General features: G+C 44.5%; 1 protein-coding gene across 3 annotated transcripts; it reads right to left on the reverse strand.

Annotated features, from left to right (window-relative positions):
- Positions 1 to 27,247, reverse strand: MTMR1 (myotubularin related protein 1). Of its 3 annotated transcripts, XM_083371967.1 has the most exons (16): positions 27,057 to 27,247; positions 26,022 to 26,127; positions 21,786 to 21,836; positions 20,169 to 20,244; positions 18,767 to 18,861; positions 17,658 to 17,765; positions 15,836 to 15,934; positions 14,348 to 14,431; positions 12,641 to 12,790; positions 11,675 to 11,863; positions 11,040 to 11,225; positions 10,626 to 10,832; positions 9,603 to 9,695; positions 8,798 to 8,911; positions 6,134 to 6,310; positions 1 to 774 (listed from the first exon to the last, which is right to left on the reverse strand). In XM_083371967.1, exons 1-16 carry the CDS (start codon positions 27,218 to 27,220, stop codon positions 616 to 618), a joined length of 2,058 nt encoding a protein of 685 aa, XP_083228093.1. In that variant the 5' UTR covers positions 27,221 to 27,247; the 3' UTR covers positions 1 to 615. The 3 variants fall into 3 exon arrangements, with proteins under 3 accessions (XP_083228093.1, XP_083228094.1, XP_083228095.1); XM_083371968.1 differs by lacking the exon at positions 21,786 to 21,836; XM_083371969.1 differs by lacking the exons at positions 26,022 to 26,127; positions 27,057 to 27,247 and adding an exon at positions 24,358 to 24,449.
- Positions 27,248 to 27,800: the final 553 nt, after the last annotated feature.

A 27,800-nucleotide genomic window follows, 5' to 3' on the forward strand; every position in this document is an offset into this window, starting at 1 on the left:
GAATCCTGCTCGTTGCTTTTTAAACATCTTTATTCAAAATATACAACTGCTATAGGAATAATAATAATAAAAAAAAACCATTTCAAAGTGCATCAGAACTGCCCCCCCCAAATGCAGTTGGCTGTGGCTTGCTTCCCCCCCCCATTTCTCTTGAGAAACCCACCCGCCCACGTATGAAGTACCAAGGGAAGGGGACAGGCTTCGCTTCCCAAACGTGAAGCCAACTACTTCGTAAGACTTTTTTTCCTGTGGGGAGGCGACGTTGCAATCCGGCCTCCGCCGTCGCTTGCCCAATCGATAGATTTCCGGGTTCTGCTGCAAGCTACAAGAAGTAAAGAGTCTGCCTATCCCTTCAAGGCTCGACGTTTTTTTTTTAAAAAAGGACAGGTACGAAAGAAATGCGCGGCCGACACCACTCTTCAGCGCGATACTGCAAGGAAATACTTTGGCTTTACTGTAACAGACACCGAGGAAAGGGGTGGGTGGGAAGAGAACATCCCCCCCTCTGCCCTCCACACCCCCAAATCACACCTGGAGGGGGGAGGAAGGGCGAGTTTCTGGCAGCAGGTAACATGTCTGTAGTAAACCTCGTGGGCTCGGCTGGGGGTGGGCGTGTCAGACGGAAGTGTGGACCGGTGTGATGGCGGGAGAGGAGCCTCGCTCGGAGGAAGACGAAATGGAGCGCTTGGCGGCTTCGCGCTGCAGCTCCTCCACCCTCTTTTGCAGCTCCGTCCGGATGGCGAGGAGTTCCTTCAGGTTCTGGTGAATCGGCATCTGTGGGAACGGAAGGCAGGTTTGGGTGGGCCTTGGAAGAGCCCAAAGCCCGAGGTTGAAGATAAGATCCTCTTGACTGTCACTTTGTTTTACTGGCCCGCATTAAAAATGAACTTCTGTTGCCTGCTCTCAAAAGGAAGTATATTATCTACCCATAGACATACCTAACACACATATACACATGCTGTATACATCTCTCTCTCTCTCTCTCTCCATATATCTGTCTATCTCTTTATCTATCATCTCTATCTAATCTGTCTATTTCTTTCTATCTATCTATCTATCTATCTATCTATCTATCTATCTATCTATCTATCTATCTATCTATCATCTATCTATCTATCCATCCATCCATCTATAATCACTGTCTCTATCGTCATATATCCATACACACACACACACACACACACACACACACACACACACACACACACACACACATATATATATATATATATATATATATATATATATATATATATGGATCCTTGGTTTTTCGGGTTTTTCCCCGCGTAGAACTAAAGGTGTAGGCGCAACGTTTCAACGAAATCCCATCCGTCATCATCAGGCTAGTGGTTTCTGCTTCCTCCTTCTTGAAACCACTAGCCTGATGATGACGGATGGGATTTCGTCGAAACGTTGCGCCTACACCTTTAGTTCTACGCGGGGAAAAACCCGAAAAACCAAGGATCCACATACAGGCACCCGCGAAAACCTCAGAAAACAAATATATATATATATATATATATATATACACATATTCATCTTTTTGAGTCAATGTCTATGGAGATTCTGAGTCATTCAAGATCACGATTGTCCCAAAGGTGCTTTTTTTTTTTCTTCCAAAAGGCAACTGGACTTTCTTTGTTGTTTTCTTCTTCTTCAGCTTCCTAGATGACAAGCAAAACGTTTTCAAAGAAAAAAGCCAAGAAAATCCACTTGCCTTTTGGAAAAGCACCTCTGGGCTATCTTTGGGAGTAATTTTAACTTTTCACTTAAAACAACAAAACCTACAACACCAGGGATGATCTGCAATGGAAGCACGGGTAATAAAAAATAAAATAAAGCAACAAAGAAAGATTTTTTAAAAAAAGAGGTGACAGGCAGACCTACAGTATCCTAACTGGAAATTCCAGCCGAGAAATGTAGCAAGCCAAATGATGGCTTGAAATATTTTTTTTTAAAAAAAAAATAATTAAAAAAAATAATCTTCCCACAGTGGCCCAATGCTCGAAGAGAGCGAATTTGTGGGCTTCTCGTTGCCGGGAGTCACCCAAGCCCAGGCACTGCAAAGCTGGCTGGGGTATTCTGGGAGTTGAAGTCCACGTATCTTAAAGCCACAAAGGTCAACAAACACTGTTTTAAAGTGTTTAGAAGAAACACAGAAATGCCTTGCTGATTTGGGGGAGAGAAAAAAAAAATCAAAAAGGGAGGGAGGGAGGGAGGGAAGGAAGGTTAACTCCCCAGCTGCAAAGGTAGAAACCAATTCAAGGTGTCAGGGGTTTGGCGTTCTGGGATGGATAAGCCCTGGCTACCTGCTGCGTGGATGTCTGGTGGGCGACTGTGAAGACCTCCGAAGGGCACCTGATCACAGAGGGTTGAGCTTGTTAAGAAGGAGCTTGTTCACGGACGTTTGAACACTGGGAGACAGCTGTTCGCTTTCTGTGTCATAGTTCTGCTCTTGTATGGAATCATAGCTACTGAAAATTCAAGCATGTCTTGGAAAGGGGTGTGTGTGTGTGTAGTTATTGCCATTGACGAGACAGAGGACTGAGCAGCTGCATTCACACACTACGTTTAATCCAGTGGCTGAATTTACCAGTCTTTCTGGTAAATTGTACAATATGCTGCGGCATAAATTAATTGAAGGAATTAGGTTGGTGAAACACACCGAGTCACGCACAAGCATGCACGCCAACACACACCCCGAGCTTAAAAGCCACTCAAATTTAGCCCGTTGCGGAAATGTTGCTGCTAGGAATCAGCCTTGGTTAGAGACACGTATGAATAAAATCTGCGAATTCCGAGGGTTTTAAAGATGCTTCCCATCTACTGAATTTGGCTGGTAAGCGCAGCGGATTTCATTTCAGGATTTATTAGGTGCTTAATTAAGAAGGTCTCTATTACTCTCCCAGCACAGCTAATTATAAGAATCTAACCTGTAGATCACAAATAGGTGGGTTACACGGCTGCCCAGTGGGCAGGATATAAAACCACGCAAAGGGACTACGTTTTGCTAACGCAGCTTCTGTCTCACAACTAATGCAAGCTTCAAATTGCCACCATTTAATGGGGATTTTCTCTCCACACATCATGGCATCTCTTCCCCCTCCTCTTTTCCAGCATTGTGTGGTGCAGGGGGAGAACAACACGCACACCCAGAAGGAGAAGCGCAAAAGGCGGTATCACCCCCACACACTTCAGGCATGGCTTGTTCTAAACCGTATGGAACCAAACTCCACACAGGCTTCAAGCGTCCCTTTGCTAGCTCAAGGACACCCATTCAAAGGAAAATTGTTCTGCAATGAATGTGTCGCTTCTGGAGGGCCTTAAATCTTTTTTTCCCCCTCCTGCCCTAGGAAGAAAAACATCTGTCGAATGAAATGAGTATTTTAACCCCACTCTTTGATGCTACAAGATGGCCTCATCCACATGGCATGGTGTGAGGATGGAATTGTTGGTAAATCACACACCTCTTGGAGGCAGAAAGATAATGGGTGTTTTTGCCTTGGGGGAGAGGAGTTGACTGTGGCTATTCCCTTTTTGCCTTCTGGGGTGGGGGGATTGACTTTGGCACAGGTGTTGGAAAGCATTCAGGATTCTGTACTGCCACGGGGCAGGATCAAATACCAATGTGTTTCTCTGACTCAAGACCAGGGGTCTTCAGACTTGGCTCTTTTATGACTTGTGGCCTTCAATTCCCAGAATTCCTCAGCCAGCTATGTTGGGAGTTGAACTCCACAAGTCATCAAGGGGCCTTCATTCCCCCCCCCCCCTCTGCCTTAAAGGCTGCATTTAGGGGACTGGTATCAATGAGATGGGTTGGCCCCACCATGATCTACAACAGGGGTCTTCAAGCTTGGCCCTTTTATGACTTGCAAAATTAACTCTTTGGCATGCTTTGCACAGCCGACACAATTCCACAGCCTGCAGAATGTGGGGTGGGGTCAAGAGAGGAATCAGCCGAGAGTTGCTATGTAGTCATAAACAGACCAGGTCCAGCCATTCTTGAATTCCAGCGACCCTTATTTAGCACCAGAACAGTGCTAAACCTAACCGCTAGTTGAGTCGATTCCGGTACATAGGCATAAATCCGTTTTAATGGGAAATTCACCTGTGATTCTGCTTTCTGCTTCACAGAGCTTTGGCCATCCCAGATAATCCACGGCATGTTTTCCCTCAAGACAGCTTATTGCCAAGTTAGCTTATAGAGGACTGGAAAGCTTCCATCCGCAAAGCAGCTTCTGGGTTCAGAGGAATGGCTTATGGGGTTTGGGTCTGTTCTCTGGGGTTCTTCAAGACCGCGCACGCTCTTTTCACGCAGAAGGTTCCCGCAAGGGAACGTTCAGAGGCATCAGCACACACCACCCCTCTACAAGAACCGTCGCTACAAGATCTGGGAGCTGCCGATCTTGCACGATGCCTGGGCAGCTGGCTTGGTGGGGGGGGGAGGGGGGCCATGTTTCCACGTGGACCTCCGGAAACATCTTCTCAGTTTAACCTCCAAGTATTCAGGGAGAAAACTGAGGTGCAGCCTCAGTTCCCGTGGGACATCCCCGGGTGCCCGGCCCTCGGGTTGATTTGTGGTTAAGACCGCATTCTTTCACGGTTTGCTTTGGAAGGAACAAGCAGATCACCTAAACGTGGCTGGCCAAGGCCCAGCATGAGATCTATCCATGTTTATTTCGGGAACTATCACAGATGGCTTTAATATCTGCATGAATAATTGATAAATGAAATGTGGACTACGCTATCTATTTATACTTCAGCACCACGCTTTTATCTCTGGAGGGGGAGAAGCTTAGAACAGTTTGCTGATTTATCTATTATTATTGAGAAACTAAGTACGCACTGGTGTCTGCTCTTCCCTACCAAAAGCTTTTTCCACACAAGGCTCTGTTTCCAGCAGTCTTGATAAAACATTTCCTTCCTAAATTGTGGTTTCTTCAAAACAATCTGCAGTTGGTTGCTTTTTTTTCCCCCCCCAAAAAAATTCCGTACCAGAGTGGCCTATTCATTAGCTGGCAGCCGACTTATAACTGCTGACCAGAACTTCTCTCATCTAAGCACAGCATACATTTCCTGCAATTTCACTTTTTTAAATATATATATATATATATATATTTTAAGGGACGCGGTGGCTCAGTGGGTTAGGACGCTGAGCCTGTCGATCAGAAGGTCGGCAGTTTGGCGGGTCGAATCCTGAGTGCCGCGTAACAGAGTGAGCGCCTGTTACTCGTCCCAGCTTCTGCCAACCTAGCAGTTCGAAAGCACGTAAAAATGCAAGTAGAAAAATAGGGACCGCTACGGTGGGAAGGTAACAGCGTTCCGTGCGCCTTTGGCGTCTAGTCACGCCGGCCACATGACCACGGAGACGTCCTCGGACAAGCGCTGGCTCTTCGGCTTTGAAACGATGAGCACCGGCCCCTAGAGTCGGAAACGACTAGCACGCATGTGCGGAGGAACCTTTACCTTTACCTTTATATATATATTAGCACGCTGATTTCCAAATGCATCCACCCTGAGAAGCTGAGAACTATTTATTCACAGGGTATGTTAAGCGATTTCTGGAGAAGGGCTGAGAGGCTATTCATCAGCTACTATTTTCGCAAAGAAAACTAGAGTCAGCACAAACGCATAATCCGAGCTGGCAACCAGATGAACTTTCTAATAGGTCCTAGGAGGCAATTAGCGATTATGAGTTTTCTGCACCTAAAATGTCTTCCTGGTGCGGCAACACAAAATCTAAAGGTAAGGGACGGAATGCAAAGTGCTTACAATTCAAGTCTTGGAATCTGGCGACTGAAAAAGGTTCGCAAGGGAATTCTCTTAAGTGTCTGGCCATATTAAGAACGTGCAATGGATCCTCACGTTTTAACCAAGAGTTATGACTTCTACCTGTAGTTTTTAGTAACGACGACACAGTGACTCTGTCCTGAGCTGTCTCCAGATGAAAGGAAGTGAAAGAAAGTCCAGCAGATCCAATCTCCTGTCAATCACAGCTTTGATTACTTGTACGATATAGTCAAAACTCTTTAAGATTTCTAGTTGGTTCGGGATCACATGCTTCTATCCTTTGTTTTCTCAGTTTTAATTTGCAAAACGCACGCAAGCTGCAGGACACGTACGCAAAGCTTACCTGGGGTCTCATTCGGGGGTTCCAACGTACGTAGTAGTTGACCCACAATTCCAAGTGACTTAAGCTGGCTACTGGATAGAGAACATGGTTCTTGTAGTTGACGTAGAAAGGGTTACTGAATTCCTCCACCTGGCTATTGATGTGGGACCACAAGGAGACCGTCTTGGTATTTATCTCCTGAGGAAAACAAACAAGGTTATGAAAAGGTAAGCTTGCAAAAAATGATAAAAGGTAAAAGTAAAGGTTCCCCCTGCACATGCGTGCTAGTCGTTTCTGACTCTAGGGGCCGGTGCTCATCTCCGTTTCAAAGCCGAAGAGCCAGCGCTTGTCCGAGGACGTCTCCGTGGTCATGTGGCCGGTATGACTAGATGCCAAAGGCGCACGGAATGCTGTTACCTTCCCACCGGAGTGGTCCCTATTTTTCTACTTGCATTTTTACGTGCTTTCGAACTGCTAGGTTGGCAGAAGCTGGGACGAGTAACAGGCGCTTACTCTGCTACGCGGCACTCGGGATTTGACCCACCAAACTGCCGACCATCTGATCGAAAAGCTCAGCGTCCTAACCCATTGAGCCACCACGTCCCTTATGCAAAAAATGATACTGCATTGTAACTCAAGAGGGATGACGAGCTCCCTTCTCCTGCAAGAGAAGCAGGCACCGGAGAGGTTGTCAGGCCTAGCTCAAGAACATCGTTGAAACAATCCAGTCGAAGTTTAGTTTATTTGCAAATATTCTACAGACAGAATCTTGCCAGACTAAACCTATAATACCCTTTTAAGAGAAACATCCTGGAGGAGTCTTGGGAGGGGCTGTCCTGAATCTTACCTTTCAAAATCTTCCCTAATTTCCCCTTCCCACGATCCAGCTTATAGGAGGGCAGAGTTAAGTGCGTGATCAGTTCAGAATCCTTGCGTTGCCACAAGAGATTCAAGTCCAGCCACCCCGCACCTTGAATTCTGTTGGCTCTTGTCCAGCGCCAATTTACTACTGATCATTAGCTGATCAGATTCTTGTGTATAGGTAGTCCTTACAACCATTCATTTAGTGATTGTTCAAAGTTACAGTGGCACTGAAAAAAAGGGATTTATGACCATTTCTCATACTTATGACCACTGCTGCATTTGCATGGTCACGCGATTAAAATCTGGATGCTTGGCAACTGGTTCATATTTAGGACGATGGCACGGTCCTTTGGCGACCCCCTGACAAACAAAGTCAATGGGGAAACCAGATTCATTTAACAGCCACGTTACTAACTTAACAAGGGCAGTGATTCACTTAACAACGGTGGCAAGAAAGTTTGTAAAATGGGGGCAAAGCTCACTTAAGAAATGTCTTGCTTGGCCACAGAAAGTTTGGGCTTGATTGTGGCCGTAAATTGAGGACTAGCTGCATAGGCTGCATAGAATATCCTCAGCCATTACTGGTGGTTCCCAAGTCAGTACAAAACGGGCAAGGGTTATTTGGGAATACTAAGCAATCGTGTTTTTTAAAGGTAGCATTTATTGGGAAATTCATCCACTAATATTTAGGCATGTCTGGTAAATGACGAGCTTGGGATAGCCATGATGTCGAAGTGAATGAATGACGTCAGTTTGGGGGCAGTGGGGTTGTGAAATAAGATCGAAAGGAAAAAAAATACAAATTGTCTGGATGTCAGCAAATACCAGAATTTAGAATCAATGAAGTGTACAGGGAATAAAAAAAGGTATAATCCTTATACCTACCTAAATATTGTGGCTTCAATTAAATGGCTACATTTAGCAGGGTTATTAAAATTCTAAGTCAAGCCCAATCTTCCCTTTGCAGCCATTATTAAATCAAGGGTTCAGAATTGGAATCCGTTATCGGATTCCTCTCGCAATTCTATATTCCTCTGATGCTATTGAGCATCTGTTTGCACTACAGTTGCCTCTTAAATGGCATTTTCATTTTTTCTTCCTTCCTTAAAAAAAGAGGGAACGGCACTAGATTATCCATTCATGGGAGGGAGCTGGCTGATAGGCAGGTGGTTTTGGTGGGGATGTGCAATTCAGCTCCATCTTGTGGTGCAGCTACGCAATTGGATTGTGTTCATTCAAGCACCATCTAAAGCAGAGGTATTTCAGCCAGACCCTGCCTCCTCTCAAAAAACGGAGAGGAGAAATGCTACCTGAGAGATGCTTTGCATACTCCTCTTGTAGAGCTTGAAAGGATTTAAATGTTCATCTCTCACTTGAAGTCTCCTTATAGATTTCCTGAGAGCAAAACTAGGCACATTTTCCACTCAAATGTAGACATCCATAACCCAAACACTTTACTGTCAGATTATGTGCTTAAAGTTGTAGTTTCGGCTAGAAATGTTAATTGCTCTTAGGGGCAGAAATTGTGTCGGCATCAAAGACTTCAATGCTGTGTTTGTGGCGTTTGGTGCTGCTTCGCACTTCAAGTGAGCGACGAACCTTTAAATCCTTTCAAACTCTACGGCAGGAGTGTCCGAGCCTGGCAACTTGAAGACCTGTGGACTTTAATTCCCAGAATGCATGGCTGGCTGGGGAATTCTGGGAGTTGTAGTCCACAGGTCTTCCAAGTTGCCAAGCTTGGATACCCCTGGTCTACAGCAAAAGGAAAAATTACCCGGAATATCTTTCGCCTTTTATCAAATCATCACGTTCGCTATTTACCTCTTTTATTCGCTGATGTTCCGAGTTGTACAGAAAGGTGCCAAACAGACAGCTATAAAGATGATCCAAAATGCTGACCAAAAACAGCTCGTTGAATTCGAACGCTGCTGGAAACTAAAGCGGGAATACATTTAATTTTTTTTTCTCCCTCCCCCCCCATTACTAGAAGGCAAATCCACTTTTCATTTAAGCAAACAGATTTTCATGGACTTAAAAAAGACACAGGGTCAGGCGCGTTACAACATGCTCAACTAGGCTAGCGCCGTTCAGTTATGGTCACAGTAACAGAGTTGGAAGGGACCTTGGAGGTCACCTAGTCCAACCCTCTTGTTTAGTAATGCCAAGAATTACTTTTATTTAGGAATGAGCTGAATTTAAGGGCAAAGATTAGAATTTTTGCACCAAGTCACCCATTAGCTCAAGTACTATCGCTTCCACAAACGATACCCTCAAAGCCTTAAGGAAAAGAAGCCTTGTTATTAATTTGTTCTGAATCTGCAAATCTCAAGAGTTTGCACACATCAATTAGATGCGTTTGATGTGTAAACTGGCTACTGGACCACAGAGCTACAAATGATGGGGGCTATTGAGAGAAAAATGAGTTTATAGATTCAGGGACAAATTTATTGGTTCCGTCTGAGATCATGATAAGCAGAAAAGACTACAAAATCACTCTGGATTTTCTGTTTGAAAAATAGTCTAACTCGAACCATCTCTATGTTACTTCTAAGAGTTATTCTGAGCATGGCAGCCGAAATGGGTTAAAAAAGTAGAAAATAAATGAATAAATATGTTAAGTTCTCACCTGCTTTGTCATTTGCCAGACACAATCTATGAACTGCAGGAAGATAGGAGATCTGTCGGAATCTGCATGATCGTTATCCCCTTGACCAACTCGCTGTCGGAGGGAAACAAACAAACAAGGAACTTAGAACGCTGGGGAACTCTGGGAGTTGAAGTCCACCCATCTGAATGTTGCCACGGTATGAAAAACACAGTAAGTTGCTGTGATGCAGGAACCTAGCCCGCCAATGATGGGCACGGTCAACTTCCATTGATGTAGAACAGAGCTGGGCAATTAATTTTCCCAAGGGGCCACATGAGAAACTGGTATTTTTGTGGAAGGCTGAACCAATAAGGGCTGTGAAAGTGCACAGGCATGCATGCATGCACGTATGTAAATTGGAAAACAGCAGTCATCTTCAAAATAAAAGCAACCCATGCTGGCTGGACAGCGACAGTCAAAGGGCTGGATGTAGCCTGGGAACCATAAAATGCCCAGGTCTGGTGTATAATGTTAGCAGTGGATGGAAAACATTTGCAAAAAGGGAGCAGCGTTCATAACTGCAATTGGAAAGCATCAGAATGACAATAAAGGTTATCTTATCTTATCTTATCTTATCTTATCAAACCCAAGAGGAACCCAAAGCTGCTTTTTTCAAAAGGCAGCTGGACGTTTTTTTCTTCAAAATGTTTCACTTCTGATCCAAGAAGCTTCTTCAATTGAAGAACTGAACAGAAGAGCTTGAAGAACTTCAACCAAAGAAGCTTCTTGGATCAGAAGCAAAACCTTTTCAAGGAAAAAAAAACACAACCCAAGAAAGTCCAGTTGTTTTTTTTGAAAAAGGGACAACCATGACCTGGATGATGGAGAACCTCCATAGACAACTGAAGAGGAGGTTTCATGGCGCTAAACCAAAATCAGGATGGAGATCAGCCTCTTAATGAAACATTTTCACTGGATCTTTGGAGTGACTGCTGCCCTTTTGAATTTCCAGAATAAATCCTTGCAAAGATTTCCTCTCCGGCTTGCTTGCGTGACACTCACCATGGCGAAGCGATGGCCAAAACTCATCCATTCCTTCTCCAAGAGGACTTCAAAGCCTTTGATGGTCCGGTAATAGCTGTCCAGCATAAGCATCGCCAAGGAAGTCAACTGAGCGGTACGGTCCCATCCGTCGCTGCAATGTACCACCACCGAGGTTTTGCCCGACTCAATTTTGTCAGCAATTCTCACGGCTCCGGCAAGAAGCATCTTTTAGGGGGAAAAAAAGAAGAAAAACCGTTCTGACTAGGGGCTTCTGAGAACTGAAGTCCCCAAGTCTCAAAATGGCCAAGGTTGGACCCCTCCCCAGCTCTAAAATAATTAGTTTGACATGATATAAAAATCTTTCCAGGTGGAGATACAAGACAGCCTAAAGGGAAGCACAAGCCCAACGTGGCCCCACTTTTCATCCATTACCCGGATATATTCCAGCCAGTGTGTACTCTCCACGTTGGACAGCCACCGGGATTCATCAATGCTGGGGTAGACGATTTCTTTCAGTTTGCGCAGCGATTCCCTCATCACGTGTATATTTGGGATTTCCAAGAAGATCAACTCCACGTTGGGATAGGCGCTTTCACTTTCGTACCCGCCGCCTTTGGCCTGAAAATACAATGGGTTTCCCTCATTCCTCTGTGTTACGTTGAGAGGCAGTATGGTCTAGTGCAGGCTGGCTCAGGAATTCTGGGAGTTGAAGTCCATGAGTCATAAAAGAGCTGAGGTTGCCTACCCCTGGTCTAGAGTTTAAGGCACCAGGCTAGAAACCAGGAGATGGTGAGTTCTAGTCCCTTAGGCATGAAAACCAGCTAGGTGACTCTGAGCCAAGTACACACCTATCTCTCCTCCCAAACACCTCACAGGTTGTTGTGGGGCGAATAGGAGGAGTGTTAAGTACGTTGACTACCTTGAATTATTGATAAAAATGATGCAGTGGGATTAAAATAAATACATAACAGAAAGTTTTTGACAATTTGACATTTTGCTTTTAAACCAGCTTGCTTTTTTGGCTGGTTGGAAGCTCCTTTAACCTCCTCCCCTGATGTGACTCCCACCTTGTTGGCATCTGCAACGCTGTTTTGCCTGGCGTCAAAGATGAATAGCTTGTGAGACTGAGCGTTGGCATCCATGATGGTCTGCAAGTACTTCTCATCTTCTTTGCACTGCTTGTCGTTTGGCCCAATGAGAGGCTGGCTGCATCTGGTGAGGGTGGCCTGGCTCTCTGGGTGAATCCAGGATAACACCTAGATTGAGAGTGGAGAGTGGGGGAGAAGAGAAAGAAATTAACTAGCTTATAAATGAAGACTTTGCTGAAATTTACTCTATTCAATGGGATATATGAAGAAGATGCAATTAACCAACTGGAAGCAATCAAATACAAAAGAGCAAGAGCAGAACAGAATAACAGAGTTGGAAGGGACCTTGGAGGTCTTCTACTCCAACCCCCTGCTCAGGCAGGAAACCCTATCCCATTTCAAACCAATAGCTGTCCAATCTCTTCTTGGAGACTTCCAGTGGTGGAGCACCCACAACCTCTGGAGGCAGATTGTTTCACTGTTTAATTGTTCTAACTGCCTGGAAATTTCTTCTTAGTTCTTCACAAGAGTCGTGATGGACCAACTGTTAGAATGCAGCAGTGCAAGCTGACTCTGCCCACAGCCAGGAGTTCGATCCCGACCGGGTCAAGGTTGACTCAAGTGTCCCACCCTTCCGAGGTCGGTAAAATGAAGACCCAGATTGTTGGGGGCCATAGGCTGACTCTGTAAACCGCTTAGAGAGGGCTGTAAAGCAGTGTGAAGCGGTATATAAGTTGAGGTACTATTCTTCCTCCGCTTTTAAAACCCACTGTGTCTTCTTTCAACACAGATTTCCTTAGTAGAGATTCAGCATATAGCCTTCAAGAGAGATCTGGTTTATTTTCTTCCTCAAATTAAGCATTTATGAAAACACGTCGGCGACGGTATGAGGGTGCGATGAAATTTGACATCAACGTTTCCGTTTTGAGTCTGAATCTTACTTACTGGAACTCTGCCTTTCGCTCTAAACGCAGCCACGCGGGACAGATCTTCGTCTCTGACGCTGGTTGGCACAACAAGAACGGCAGGATATGTGTCGCAAAATTCGTACATGCTGTTAATTTTGGATATTTTCCAGCTCTCGTTGGGTAAACCCTGCATTGAAACAAAACATTTTTATATACATCAAATTCGGATATGACATACTGACTGTAGAATCCCCGAGGAATGAATCATAAGCGAATTGTGATAAATAATTAAGTACAATACAGTGATTTTTTCCCCTGGATTAAAATTACACAAATGCAACAATATTTGGGAGCACAGCAGGCATGTAGCTTAAAGTCTGAAATTTCTGGTGCGTATATTAAACATGTGTACACCTATTATTTTCCCTTTTCTTAAGGGATCATTTTAATGTATTGTATCCATTTAGCTCTACTGTGTACTGTAAACAATCTTGAGTATTTTGGCAGAGAATTGACACTCAAATGTAGGTACTTATTACGATCATTTACAATGTACAATAGAGCTAAATGGATACAATACATTAACATGATGCCTTAAGAAAAGGGAAAATAACAGGTGTAAACATGTTTAATATATGCACCAGAGACAAATATTCCTTGGTCCTGTCCTTATCGCCTATATGTACTTAACATGCAAACTGGAAGATGTATGTGCACCTTTTGTAATAAAAGGTTATGCAGTTCACACGATATAAGTCCAGAGTTGCTCGATAGCGAGACGGGAGGCATATAAATTTAATAAATAAATGAAATAAATAGGGATCTACTGATTAATCCATCCACATGATTTCTACCACGCAGGAAGAAACGGGATTGGCTTTCATACTGTTTTTAACTTGAAGTACCTTGCACCTGGATGAATGAAAAGATGCACAAACTTCTTATACCCCTCTAAGTTGATAAAGTATGCTTGTAGTTGAGAAGGCCTTGGTGCTCTCTGAGCTTGGTTGTCCCAAAGGTGCTTTTTCAAGAGGCAACTGGACTATCTTATTTTTCCTTGAAGAGGTTTTGCTTCTCACCCAAGGAGCTTCTTCAGTTCAGAACTGAAGAAGCTCCTTGGATGAGAAGCGAAACGTCTTCAAAGAAAAACAAGAAAGCCCAGTTGCCTCTTGAAAAACCATCTTTGGAACAACCAGGACTTGGATGAAGGAGAACCTCCAGAGACATCTGAGCTTGGTTGTTTTCCTGTAGATGTTTCACTACCAAACCAGGTGGCATCATCAATGCTAGTCACCTAATTACCAAGTTACTTAATGTGGCAACGTTACCTAGTTTGGTCATGAAACATCTGGAAGAGAGCACCAAGGACGCCTCGTTTTGACCCTGAGCTACAACTATTCTTCTTCTTGATACTCGTAGTTGTGCCTTCACAAAGGGACCAAAGGCCAGAAGGATCTGAAACTAAGGATGAAGACGTTCAAAAAGAGTCCACACGAAGCTGGATAGACCTTCCACGCCAGTCTGTTCAAAAATTTCGACTCCAATTTATGAGCATTTATCCATCAACCCGTCATTTCTAGACTTCTGTTCGAGAATTTCACATCCTGTCTTGGGATGATGAAAAGGACCGTGTCTACACGACCAAAGAATTACAACGGGGAGGGCATCATTTTTATTGTAAACATTATTAGGGGGTGTCTCTATGTTGGGTGATCTTGAAAACATGAAAATCTACCAGACTTACCTGTCTTTTATACTCCGCCACCGGATCATAAACCTTCCAGCCATTTGTAGGAAATTTCTCTTTGTAACTGAATGCAAAGAATGGCTGGAAAGAAAAGCGCGAGGTTAGGGGGTCACCGAAGTTCATTTTTTGATCCCCATACAGAGATTTAATTCTGAGAATTAGGAATGGTGCTACCTGCCAGCAAACGGAACTACTCAGACTCATTTTTAACTTCACAAGTAACCCTTGACTTACAACCGTTCGTGGCTTATGACCGTTTATCGCATTTACGACTACTGCAGCATCCGCATGGTCATGGGATCAAAATTCAGATGCTTGGCAATTGACTCATATTTGTGACGGTTGCAGAAGGCCCTTTGGCGGCCTTCTGATAAGCAAACTCAAAGGGGGAGGCTGATTCACTTAACAACCGTGTTACAAGTTCCAATATCTCAGGGGCTGCCCCAAAGAAGAGGGAGTCAAGCTGTTCTCCAGAGCACCTGAAGGCAGGACAAGAAGCAACGGATGGAAACTCATCAAGGAGAGAAGCAACCTGGAACTAAGGAGAAACTTCCTGACAGTTAGAACAATTCACCAGTGGGACTACCTGCCTCCAGAAGCGGTGAATGCTCCAACACTGGAAGTTTTTAAGAAGAGACTGGACAGCCATTTGCCTGAAATAGTGTAGGGTTTCCTGCCTGAGCAGGGGGTTGGACTAGAGGACCTCCAAGGTGCCTTCCAACATTATTATTATTGATCATCACACAGTCAGCCAGATGTTCAGACTGGATTTGGCATTTTTGTCTCCCTATCGAGTCCTTACCAAGGACCTGGGACAGGCAGATGTGGATGTTTGATGGTGTTACAGATATCGTTGCAGGATGGAAGCAGTTCCTAGTAAGGCCGCCTTTTGCAATTGACTAATGGCGAATTTGTCAATGCCAGTGGTGTTCAAGTGGTGTTCCAGTAGTTTTGGGATTGCATATTATTATTATTATTATTATTATTATTATTATTATTATTATTATTATTATTATTATTATTATTATTATTGTTATTATTATTATTATTATTATATTATTATATTATTATATTATTATTATTATTATTATTATTATTATTATTATTATTACTACTATTATTCAATTAGCAGCTGCAGTGATTCACTTAGCAACTGTGGCAAGAAAGTTTGTAAAATGGGGCAAAACTCACTTAACAACTGTCTCCCTTAGCAGCAGAAGTTTTGGATTCCACTGTGGTCGTAAGTCAAGGACTACCTGCATTCTTTTTCCAGAAATCATTAACCGGCATAACATATTCTCATTCAAGACAGAAACCTTATTCTCACTCTATTCTCCCCACAGCTGTTACGTGCAAAATTAATCTACTGTACTGACATGGGTAATATTTTAAGCTTTGTGATTATGAAAAAAATCAACGTATTGAGCTTCCTTCACTCTTCCTCGTGTGTTTTGCCAGGGCGAAGAACTTTTCATTGATGCTTACCAGCCCGTGAGAAAGGGGAAACGCTCGGGTGACCAGGTTCTGGAGAATCTCCTGTCTATGCTCTTCCTGTTTGTAAGCCAGCCGCAGGTTTCTCATATCCTGTCAAAAGACATCTTTGTTACATATGAAAAAAATTACAGCACTTTACAAATATGGAAATTTAAGCGTTTTGCACTGGCAATTCTCGCTAGAGAAACTCATGTTTAATTCATGCTGTGGGCACAGTAAAACCCCATCCTAAACTTTTGGCTTCTAGGACAAGAGTTATGAGCAGCTTGGGGAAGTTGGTGCTCAAAGGGATCGCAACAAACCAATTGGTAAGTTGATCGGACCATCCCCCCAAAAAGGAACAGACATCTTCCTGACAAAATGAGATTATTTCTGGCCTTTTCTTCTAAGATGGAAAAAGAAGCACATGGAATCACTTGTCTGAGATGGTATACAATTGCTAAGCACATTGATTTGTGCTTTAAATTGTAAGCCGCCCTGAGTCTTCGGAGAAGGGCGGGATATAAATGGAATAAAAATAAATAAAATAAATAAAAATATAAATGGGATTAAAATAAAATAAATAAATAAAATATACGGGTCAGGGCTAGGCAACCTTGGCTCTTTTATGACTCGTGGACTTCAACTCCCAGAATTCCTGAGCCAGCCATGCTGAGGGGAAAGGGAGAGGTTTCCAAGCTGAGCCATGCTGACTCAGGAATTCTGGGAGTTGAAGTCCATGCGTCATCAAAGAGCCAAGGTTGCCTACCCCTGGCATAGGTTTTCCTGCTTGAGCAGGAGGGCTGGACTAGAAGACCTCCAAGGTCCCTTCCAGCTCTATCCATTCCATTCCATTCCATTCCAAACTGAATTTAGATTATCTAATAGAAGAGAGTATTTGTAACTCAGGATTGAATCGTGGGGTCCTTTGTGCTCTCCGGGCTTTGAACTTGGATCCTCACAAACGGAGCTTTTATTTTTCTTCACAGAATTCTTTCATAATGGCTTTTTTACCTTTTCTAGAGTAAGACACCTTAGGAGAAATTCGTGGATCTTTGAGTGTCTGCTCAACTGGTTCTACTCTAGCCTGTTGGGGAGAAGCCTAACACCCCGGCGTTATTTTTGTACAGAAATCAAAAAGTAGCATTTCTGCAACAGAAGATGGTACTCTTCTGCTGCAAAAAAGGGATGGCAGAACCTGGAGACGGGGTCAAAAGAGGGATCAGCCTAGAATCCCTACGTAGTCACAAGAGAACTAAATCCAACCTCCCTTGAATTCCGTGGACCCTTATCTAACTCTAAGCAGAGGCTGACTGTTAGTTGAGACGCTTCTTGTGCACAGGCTTTTAGCGGTACAGTGGTACCTTGATACTCAACTACTTTGAAACTCATCCGATTTTGTACTCAACACATTTTGAGGCAAAAATTTCGTCCCGATACTCAGCGTTTTTTTGGTACTTGACCCACAAGCTAGAACGTCTGTGTCCCCTGCCTTGTGACTCACAACATTATTCCTTATGGGAAAAGTTTGTTTGATACTTGTCGTTTGTGGTGCTGATGGCACCTCCCGGAACCGATTAATCATGAGTACTGAGGTACCACTGCAAATCAATTTAATTGTACCTTCCTACGCGGGCCTGGTCTTCCACGCCTGGCAGTCTAAACCTCATTGCACTTTAATTCAGAAAGTACACAACTGACTCTTTTCACTTTTATGCTAGAAGCTTGTAGCTCAGTCACAAGGAAAAATCTCCCAAAACTCAGGTACACAAAGAAATGAAAGCACTCGAAAAGTGGGAGATCCTGAACACCCTTCCTCAATATCCAACTGTACCTTGCAAACAATCTCTATACCGCAAGAGTTGTCTCCGTGGCTCTGGACTCCAATCTTTTCAACTCTACTTATTACTCCGAGGGGGACGTCAAGCACAAAATGTGGATCCTGAAATTTTGAGTGAAAATAAATAAATAAAAATAAAACGTTTAAAAAAAACAACAACGCATCACGGGTAAATATTTAACATTCCATCAGCTAGGACAGACATGTCAAACACAAGGCCCGGGGACCGGATCCGGCCCACGAAGTGGTTTCATGTGGCCCGCGAAGCCATCCTGGAAACAGTGAGGGAACGGCCCCCACCGCCTTGGCCCTGGCCCAGAGACCCTCCTCCTGCCAGAGACCCTCAGATCTGTCCCACTCCTGCCCAGGCCCCCATAGGCACCCTTAATGCGAACGATGTAGAGCTGGCCACGCCCACCCAGTAGGCCATACGCACTCTAGCCACGCCCACCCAGTAGGCCACGCCCACCCAGGCCACACCCACCTGGCCCCTTGAGGGCAACCGCGATGCTGATGCGGCCCTCAATGAAATTGAGTTTGACACCCCTGAGCTAGGACAAGACAAAATGGATTCATCATGTAACACTGAAAACCAGTATTATTTTGCTTCCCTCGTGGTTTTTTTCACTCATCTAGAAATGATTGTTTTCCTGGTTTATAAGGTTTAAAAAGCAAGAAAGAGCAAAAGGGCAGACAAGACTGAGAGGTTTCGTGCTCTCTTTCCTGAATTCTTGTTTTTAAGTTTTTTTTTTTTAAAAGAGACAAGATAGTGACTTATCTGAAATGGTACAGGTTCTTCTGCTTGAGCAGGGGGCTGGACTAGAAGACCTCCAAGGTCCCTTCCAGCTCTATTCTATTCTAATTCTAAAAAAATAATTTGTGGCAGGACGTGTCGGCTCACCTCGGGCCTCTATGCTTAGTTTATATGCACATAAATTTTTGGTGGCAAAAAGTGTTAAGGGCAAAAGGGCTCCAGAATGGTGTTTCTCAAACGTGGCACCTTAACTTGGCAGTTGAAGTTTATGCCTCTTGAAATCGCCAAGCCTGAAAAGACTCCTTTGGAAAGAAAATGCAAAATGTGCAATAACGGAACAAAGACTCACCCTCTCGACGTTCTTGAAATACATTTTGTAATCCGTCACTGTCAACGTGCCACTGATGGCTCCGATGAATGGACAGATGTAGACCACATCTTTAGCTGAGGAAAAAAAGGTGACATTTTATCGGTGCTTACATCCCTTTATTGAAAACCCTTTCACGCAAGACATGACCTCAGCTTTCAAATCCCAATCTGAATATGGCATTACGGGTGGAATAAAGTCCAGCAAGGTATAATAAAGGAATTTTTTAAAAAAATCTTCAATGGCCCTTCATTTTACAGTGTCGCATTTTTACAGTAGGAAAGTAAAAATTAGAAAGACCAAGCCATGCCAGTTTTAGGAAACGCTAAAGGCAGAGGGATTCCCCTTTCAAACAATTAAATATTTAAACACAGAAGATGTCTCAAATTTTAACTTTATACAAAATATACATTAATTTTATACAAGATCCATACCAAATATGGATGGAATGAAAGAGCCTGGTACAGTCCTTAAATATTTTTTTATTTCCTTCCACATAAGTTGTTTTCTAATGGCTTTATCACCTGGTCTCATATCCAAAGAAAAGATCGATATATGTGTGTGTGTGTCTGTGCGTGTATAAGTCTTCCTGATATTACTACAGAGCAAGTACAGTATTATTGCAAGTATTATGTTGTTCTACCATCATTGTTGAGCAAATAATCTCCAGCGAGGGACTACAACTCCCAGAATTCCCCAGCCAGTCAGTCTGGGGAAATAGCAAATGCATTACAACCAGCTCACCTTTATCCCAAAGGTGTTTTTTTCCAAAAGGCAACTGGATTTTCTTTTGAAAATGTTTTTCTCATGCAAGAAAGCTTCTTCAGTTCAGCTTCTTGCGTGAGAAACAAAACATTTTCAAAAGAGAAAAAAAATAAGGAAAGTCCAGTTGCCTTTCAGAAAAAGCACGTTTGGGACAACCCTGACCTGGACGATGGAGGATCACCACAGACATTCAGTTTTACCTTTAATTTTTCAATGGACTTTCAGACAGGAAAAGAGACGACGGCCACCCTTTCCTTTCAGAGTATTGGAACATTATCACCATTTTTTTTTTAAAAAAAGAAAACCTACAACAAAACACGGGAGATGAAACTGCTGAGCAGTTAAGTATCTGCGGGATTACACTCCAGACATCCATCTCAGGGCTTGCTTAATTCTATGTTAATTTGTAATTAAAATTCTTTTCAGGCGGAGTCGCCTTTTGTGTTCAGCGACTGCTGCGAGAGCCCGCTTGGGCTGGAGGGATTAAGGATTCAAGATGAAATCTTGCAGCCGAGTCGAACCGCGTTCTGGAAGGTACCAAACCACAAGGGAGATGCCTGGCTGTGACACTGAGCCGCCAACTAGAACGCTGGGGCTGTCTTTTAAGGGTCCCACTTACCGATCGCTTTGATGGACTCCCCGGGAAAGAGCGGGGCTTCTTCCATCTGGGCCAGCTTGTTCCCATCCCTCAGCGCCTGGCAGGGATCCAAAGGTAGAAATTAAATTTCAGGTCTCATCTGCACAGCTTTCAGTGGAAAACCACTGCAAGTTGCTTGGAGTAGAAAGTTACAGAAGCCACACAAATTGCAGCTTTTTTTTCTTTTTCTTTCTCCAAGCAGATCACGTCAACGCTGTGGGGGAGGTGGGGAAAGACACTTGTTTGCACAGACAAGGAGCCAGGAGATCACCGGATCCTGCCACCTGGGTACCAGTTCACCACCACTATGCCGGTTCTGTGATGGGTCGGCTACGGCCGATCTGGCTAAGCAGGTTTTTGGTTGAGTGGGACGGGGAAGGGGTTATGCTGAAGTTAGACATGTGGTACACCTCACTGCAAAGGAAAAAGGCTTTCGGGATGTAAGATTTCGGATTTCGTAAGATTTCCCAAGCAGGGGTAGGTGAGGAGATGGTGACACGGTGGCCGATCTTAGATCTCTGGGCCTTCATTAGGGCAGGTTCCACGGAGCGTTCATGAGCCTGGGTAGCTTTGCTCTTGAGGACACGTTGACGAAGCAACAAGGGTTAAGTGGCAAAACATTTACACAAAAGTCAGACTGATTATCCCAGAAGCGTGTACAAAAGGTTGTAAGCTCCTACGGATCTAAAAGGCTTCAGCAAGGCTTAGGGAAATGGAGGCGGTGTTGTAAGTCGAGCTTCCTAAGGGCTCCTCACCTGCTAGAAGTCTTAAAGAGATCAAATTTGTACTGGAAGACGGTCCCTCTTTCCTCCCTGCTTGCGTTAATCGCGCCTCTGAGATGCCAGGATACCTTCTTACCAGCATCGTATGGAATTGATAATGGAGGAAAGAGGGTTTCCGGGGCCCTATGGCAAAATTCAAGCGCCTGTGGCTGTCTTCTCTGTCTCATGGCTACAGGGAGTCCTCGACTTATGACTATTGTTGAGCGAGACAGTTAAGGGACATTCGCCCCATTTTATGACCTTTTTTGCCACTGTTGTTCAGTGGATTGTTGCAGTTGTTAGTAACATCGCTGTTACATGAATCTGGCTCCCCCCACATTGACTCTGCTGGTCAGAAGGTCGCAAAAGGGGACCAGGTGACTCCGGGACACTGCAACCGTCATAAACCTGAGCCAGCTGCCAAGTGTCTGAATTTTGATCACGTCACCATGGGGATGCTGCAACGGTCATAACTGTGAAAAACGGTCATAACTCCACTTTGTTCAGTGGCGTCGTAACTTCGATCACTAAGCAGATGGTTATAAGTCGAGGACTAGATGTACTCAAAAGTTCAAAGTCCCTTGGGGAGTCAGGCTAGCCCTTGTTAAACCAACCCCACCCCCTCCCAGTCTAGTTATTATCTCCTCGGCAGGAATTTATTTGATAAGTTCTTCAAATTCACAGCCCTCGTTGGGTTTCCGTGTTTCAACTTCTCTGTTCGGCTGTCACGCTCTTAAGCAACAGGCTGACCAAACCCCGAATGTCTGCCCTTTTCCAACGCCCCAAGGAAACGACTGGCTGTTAAGTTAGGGAACGAAATAGGAGTATAAATATAAACCTGATCGACTTCTGCGTCAGAAGGATAACCATTGCGTCCATCCTGAATCTCCTGAATTGCAAGGTTGCAGCAGTGGCAAGCAGAGAAGTAAGAGGAGGGAAAAACATGCACAGAACAGGTGAAAGGACAGAATGTTGGTATTTTTTTTTAATTATTATTTTTTTGCAAAAAAGAGACAGTAGATACTTGAACATCAATGCACTTGGCCAGCTTTTTCACACCTTCCTAAATCTAACGCATTAAAGCCTATGTATTGGCACCTACGAAATCTGTTACTTTGGTTAAAACGAAACGAAACGAAACAAAACAAAAAAAGGAATAAACGGGAACGCATGCATTTCTGCCCTTCTAAGAGAGCGCCTCGATCTCAAGTTTGTCCTGTCCTTTTGACACGAGACATCTTTAACCTTTCAAACAGGAAAAAAAAGGCAAAATGCAGAGGGAGAAGTAGCCCACATGCTTAAAACAACAGAAGAAAACTGATTACAGCACATCTCGGTAGCAGAAACAGAAACCATGCAAATAATCCTTCCCTCGCTGGTTCCATTGAAGCAATTTTGCTAAGAATGCAAGGCAACTGTCTGATTAATACAGAGGTTTTGCAACCTGCCAGGGTTTGGCAGCAACCAGTTCTGATTGGCTAATTAAAATGTCAGTTTGAAATGGTTCTGCCCGGTCACTGGTTCCCCCTCCCAGAGCTGTGTCAATCCATGAGTGATGCTCTATCGCTGTTCCTCAAAGACCTTTGAGAACGTCCAGGTCAACTGATGTCTCAGAGCAGGGATCTCCAATCTTGGCAACTTTTAAGACTTGTGGATTTCAACTTCCCAGAATTTGGGAATGAACTTACCCCAATGAATTTATTCTGGGAATTAAAGTCCACAGGTCTGAAATTTACCAAGGTTGGAGACCCCTGTCTCAGAGCACACATGGTGCAGAGGGCTTTGAAGGGCTTCCTCTAGACTAGAGCAGGGGTCGCAAACTCCAACCATGGCTGGCTGAGGAATTCTGGGAGTTGAAGTCCACGAGTCCTAAAGTTGGCAAACTTGGAGATGCCTGCTCTAGAGTTGCAGACCTCTCTCTTTCCCTGGCTTTGAATGTCTCCCTTATTCTGTCCACTTAAATGTCCACGTTTCGTTATGGGTCTAAAAAACAAACCTGGATAAATTTCATAGCTAGTCTCATCTAGGTCTCTTTCATTTGGAAAACAGTATTCATTTGACCTCCAAACAGTCAGCAGCCAACCTTCAGAAGGTTAAGGTAGATCGGGCTTTTAAAAAGCAGAATTGAGCTGCTGTGTTTTAAGTCTCGTCTGTCAGAGATGAAGTGCCTGGAATTTAGCAGAAGATCTGGCAAGAAAAAAGAAGCTAGAGAGAGTTGGCTGAATGCTTAACAATCAAATAGGGAGATGAGGAGAAAAAAAACGTTAACACTATGCAATATGTAACTGAAATAAAAAAAACCTTGCCTTTTACAAATAAAAATTTAAGAGCAGTGTTTTTATGGCAATGGTTTTCACCTTGATACTTTATTTTAAGATTCCCTATATGAACCGTACTTATTGTATGATTAAAAGTCTCCTTATAAATTAGGGAAGCAGATAGTAAGTAGTCCAAGTTTTTCTTTCCCCCCCCTTTTTATGCATTTCTTGCTTGTCTATTTGATAATTTGAAAGAGGAGCATTTTCTGGGAAAGCAGAGCGAAGCCAAAAGCACCGAATGAATCCCTATGGAGATTCTGACTCATCCAGGTCATGGTTGTCCCCAAGGCAACTGGATTTTGTTTTTCCTTGGAAAGGCTTCGCTTCTCGTCCAAGGAGCTTCATCAGAACCGAAGAAGCTTCTTGGATAAGAAGTGAAACCTTTTCAAGGAAAAACGAAGTCCAGTTGCCTTTTGAAAAGCACTCTGGGGACCCCAAATGAATCTGTTTTAACAATTTGGGAGCCACCGCAGTGATAACCACCTCAGATCCTTGAGTTAGACTTCCTCTCCGAAGAGTTTGACAATCAAGCTTGTGTAAACAGAGGCATGAATTGGCCTCTTTGTTGACACACAGACTAAATTAAGGCTTCCCTTAGACTTTTCTTTCCAACCACTTGAGCATGCCGCATGCCTTACGGCTGCTAATATTATCCTCTGCAGTCTACAGTGTGTGTCAGCTGGGAGGACCCATTTTGTCAGAATTAGTAGGATAAAACGTAAGTTGCCTTCCCTTGCATTTCCAACCTATGTGAAATAGATGCACACTCCTACTCTAATTTTTATCGTTCACAAAAAAAAAACCTGGAATGTATACGTAACATTTCTATGGCAAACAAGCTGTTATGCTGCATAGCGAGATGGCCCAGCATCTTGAAAAACGGTCATTAATGAAGTCAAGAAGAACAAACACCAAGGCACACCAAGTTCTGAACACAACAGAAAAAAAAAATACACAAACAGGAAGAGTCTAACTTGCTGACAGCCACATATATTCTTACCCTTATGGTGGGCTTCCTGTACACCTGTTAGTTAAAATACAGATATTATCCAACAAATCATAGATTGAAATACTGATTTTAGGCAAAGCCACCTTCATTCAGATGTTTTCAGAAACCCAGTCAGGACCCTGTATCTACACGATTAATTATTACAAGACTAATGGATTACAAGATGAACGAATCAAGGATCTTCAAATAACCAAGCGTCCTTCCCTTTTATCCCCAAAATTGTGGAATCTCATCCCTTACACTTTTTGAAGGTGTTGACAAAAAATATCAAGAGAATCAGAGAATCATCATTGTGTATTTATTTGTTTTTGATTGTACCACCCTAACAAAATGCGAGAAGTAAATATAATTTTTCAGGAGCTCTAATGGCAGAGTTTGACCCAGACTGGAGAGAGTTCTCCAGGAAGTTAGCTAAAGATATTCCTTCAGGTTCTCAATGGAAAAAACCAATAAAGAAAAAAATAATAAAAAAGACGAGATATATGGAAAATGATAGTTTAATTCCAATTCCATCAGCCAATGTAACTGCAGAGATAACCTATCTGTCCAAATTATAGTGAATATGAAGATATGGCCACAAACAAACAAAATATCATGTAAAAAACTGGGGGGGGGATTGGATATTATCTACAATGGATTCATCCGTATGGGGAAGTTTTGCACCATAAATTCACACTTTGCTGCTGACATACAATCTTTATTCTCCCAGCAGGGTAGCCCAAGTTTAATAATATTTATTATTAATAATATGTATTAATAATAGTCATTAGACTCTAAAACACAATTGGGAAATCAGGTAAATCACAAGTCAAATGACTGCAAACAGTTGTAAATGCAGGCCTGGTGCTGAGCAGCCAAAATGCAATCACGTGATTGAGGGGGGCATCGTTGTGAGAGCTTCAAATCTTGGGGAGATTTGGAGGGGGAGAATCTGTTATAACTTCAGACGATTGCTAAGCAACTCGTCGTAAGTTGAGGATTACCACAACTGAGCCCCAAATTTCCAATGTTGGGTGAGACATTTGTTAAGTGAGTTTTGCCCCATTTCACGACCTTTCTTACCCCGGTTGTTAAGTGAATCACTGCACTTGATAAATTAGTAACCTAGTGGTTAAGTGAATCTAGCTTCCCCGCTGACTTTGCTTGTCAAAAGGTCGCAAAAGGGATCACGTGATCTTGGGACACAGCGACAGTCGTAAGGATGAACCAGTCACCAAGCATCTGAATTTTGATCACATGATTGATCACGCGCGGACGCTAGAAGAGTTGTAAGTGAAAAAAATGATCAGAACTTCCTTTTTTCAGGACTGTTTTAACTTTGAGCGGTCACTAAGTGAACAGTTGTAAGTCGAGGACTACCTGTGTTACATTTTAGCTGACCTGTATGACAACTCTTAGTATACAGGTAGTCCTCGGCTTAGCAGTGACCATTCAAAGTTGCAAAGCCACTGAAAAAAGTGACTTATGACCATTTTTCACACTTAGGACCGTTGCACCATCCCCATGGTCACAGAATCAAAATTCAGACTGTTGGCAACTGTCTCACATTTAGGACGGTCGCAACGTCCCAGGGTCACGTAACCCCTTTTTGCAACCTTCGGACAAGATTCACTTAACAACTCTGGCAAGAAAGGTCATAAAATGGGGCAAAACTCATTTAAACAAATGTCTCGCTTAGCAACATAAATTCTAGGCTTGATTTGAACTACTGACGAGATACATTAAATAAGTTAAGGCAAAAACTCACCCGGTATTCTCTGGATACGTTGTCCGAGAGGACAGAACCGGAAATTTGGCTAGAAATTGTAGCAGCAATGAGTTGCTTGCACCACTCAACATGGGACCCTGTAGGGCTAGAAAAGGACAGAGAACAGGTATGTGGACTGTCTAAAAACGGCTTTCTAGCTAGACACATCCTCCTTGACTTACAGCCATTAGTTTAGTGACCGTTCGAAGTTACGACTGCGCTGAAAAAAGGGAGTTAGGACTGTTTTTCACACTTACAAACTGTTGCAGCCAGGGCTTTTTTTGTCATAGAATGCTCAGAACGGAGTTCCAGCACCTTTTTCGGATGGAACCTTGTAGGGTAGGCAAGGCGGGTTGTATGACAATGTGTGAGTTCCGGCACCTTTTTCTTTTACAAAAAAAGCACTGGTTGCAGCACATATTTAGGACGGTCGCAGTGTCCCCGGGGGTCACGCGATCCCTTTTTGCAACCTTCCAACCAGCCAAGTCAATGGGTGCAGTGCACTGCGCAGTGATTCACTTAACGACGGTGGCAGGAAAGATGGTACATTGTGGTTCAGCAGCGGAAATGTTGGGCTCCGTTGTGGTCCTAGGCCGAGGACCACCTGGCCTTCGTTTTGGGAGCTCCCAAAGGAGCATTTTGAAAAATAAGCCTTTTCCTCCCACTCTCCCTCATGCCCACCCCTTCCCAGCCCAGCCGGACTACAAGACCCATCAACCTTCCCCAAAGAGCGACCCTCCACCAGCTGCTCTGGGCTATAACCCCCACCTCCTCCTCCTCAAGGCAATGCCAACTCCAGACTGCCGGCAGGGGACTACAAAGCTCATCATGCCCAGAGGCCCACCCACCTTCTCCCCCCACTCCAGAGCCGCTTCTCCCCCTCATGCCAGCCCCGGACGACGACAAAGCCCATCCTGCCCTGCCCGGGGGGGGCAGCCGGCAGAGGAGGGCGACCCCCGCCCGGCCCGGCCGCACGCCATGGGCTCTGGAGTCGGCCCTGCGCGCGCAGGCCCGGCCTTCCCCGGCCCGCCTCACCTGTCGGCTGGCTGCTCGGCGCCGGGCGAGGCCGCGGGCGAGGCCGGGGCCGCGGCTGTGGGGGCCGCCAGGCGGGAGGGCCGACGGGCCGCGACCCCGGGCTCCAGCGACCCCGACGCCCCCGGCCCCACGCCCAGCGCCGCCACCGGCCTGCCGCCCTCCATGTTGGGCGCGCCCGCCGCCGCCGCTTCTTCCGCGCCCCGGGCCGGGCCGGGCCTCCTCGCCGCCCTGACGCCGAATTGGGGGACGCGGAAAGGGCGGGCGTGCAAGGCCGGGGAGTGGAAGGGCGAGCGCGAGTGCGAGAACGGAGAACGGGGAAAGGCGCGTGTGGGTGTGCGAGGCTGGGAAATGGAGGTGTGTGGCTGTGCGAAGCTGTGCAAGTGGAAAGTGTGGCTGTGCAAAATCGGGGGAGGAGAAGAGCCGAGTGGGAAGGCAAGGCTGGAGAAGGAGGGGGAAAAAAAGTGTGGGTGCGCCAAGCTGGGGAGTGGAAGTGCGACGCGAGTGCAAGAATGGAGGAGGAGAAAGGTGTGCGTGTGGGTGTGCAAGGCTGGGGAAGGATGAGTGTGCAAGGCTGGGGAACAGAAGGTTGTAGGTAACGATGGGGCAATGACGGCTTCACAGGATACTGGATTCCTAGGCGGCTTTGCATTTCAACGGGGAACCCTGGTTGCCACTTGCCAAATCGGTAGACTTCAACTCCCATCGTCCCCAGCCAGGAATTAAGGGTGCAAGGAATGCCTATCC

The sequence above is a fragment of the Vipera ursinii genome, assembly GCF_947247035.1.
Source record: "Vipera ursinii genome assembly, chromosome: 12".
NCBI classification, from domain to species: domain Eukaryota; kingdom Metazoa; phylum Chordata; class Lepidosauria; order Squamata; family Viperidae; genus Vipera; species Vipera ursinii.

What these genes read in the sequence shown, in the direction of transcription:
- MTMR1 (XM_083371967.1), bottom strand. Translation starts at nt 27,220, where the DNA reads ATGGAGGGCGGCAGGCCGGTGGCGGCGCTGGGCGTGGGGCCGGGGGCG. An exon ending in ACGTATCCAGAGAATACCGG is followed by an intron (nt 21,837 to 26,021) that starts GTGAGTTTTTGC and finishes CTTGCAATTCAG; the next exon opens with GAGATTCAGGATGGACGCAA. An exon ending in TGGCGGAGTATAAAAGACAG is followed by an intron (nt 12,791 to 14,347) that starts GTAAGTCTGGTA and finishes GTTTCAATGCAG; the next exon opens with GGTTTACCCAACGAGAGCTG.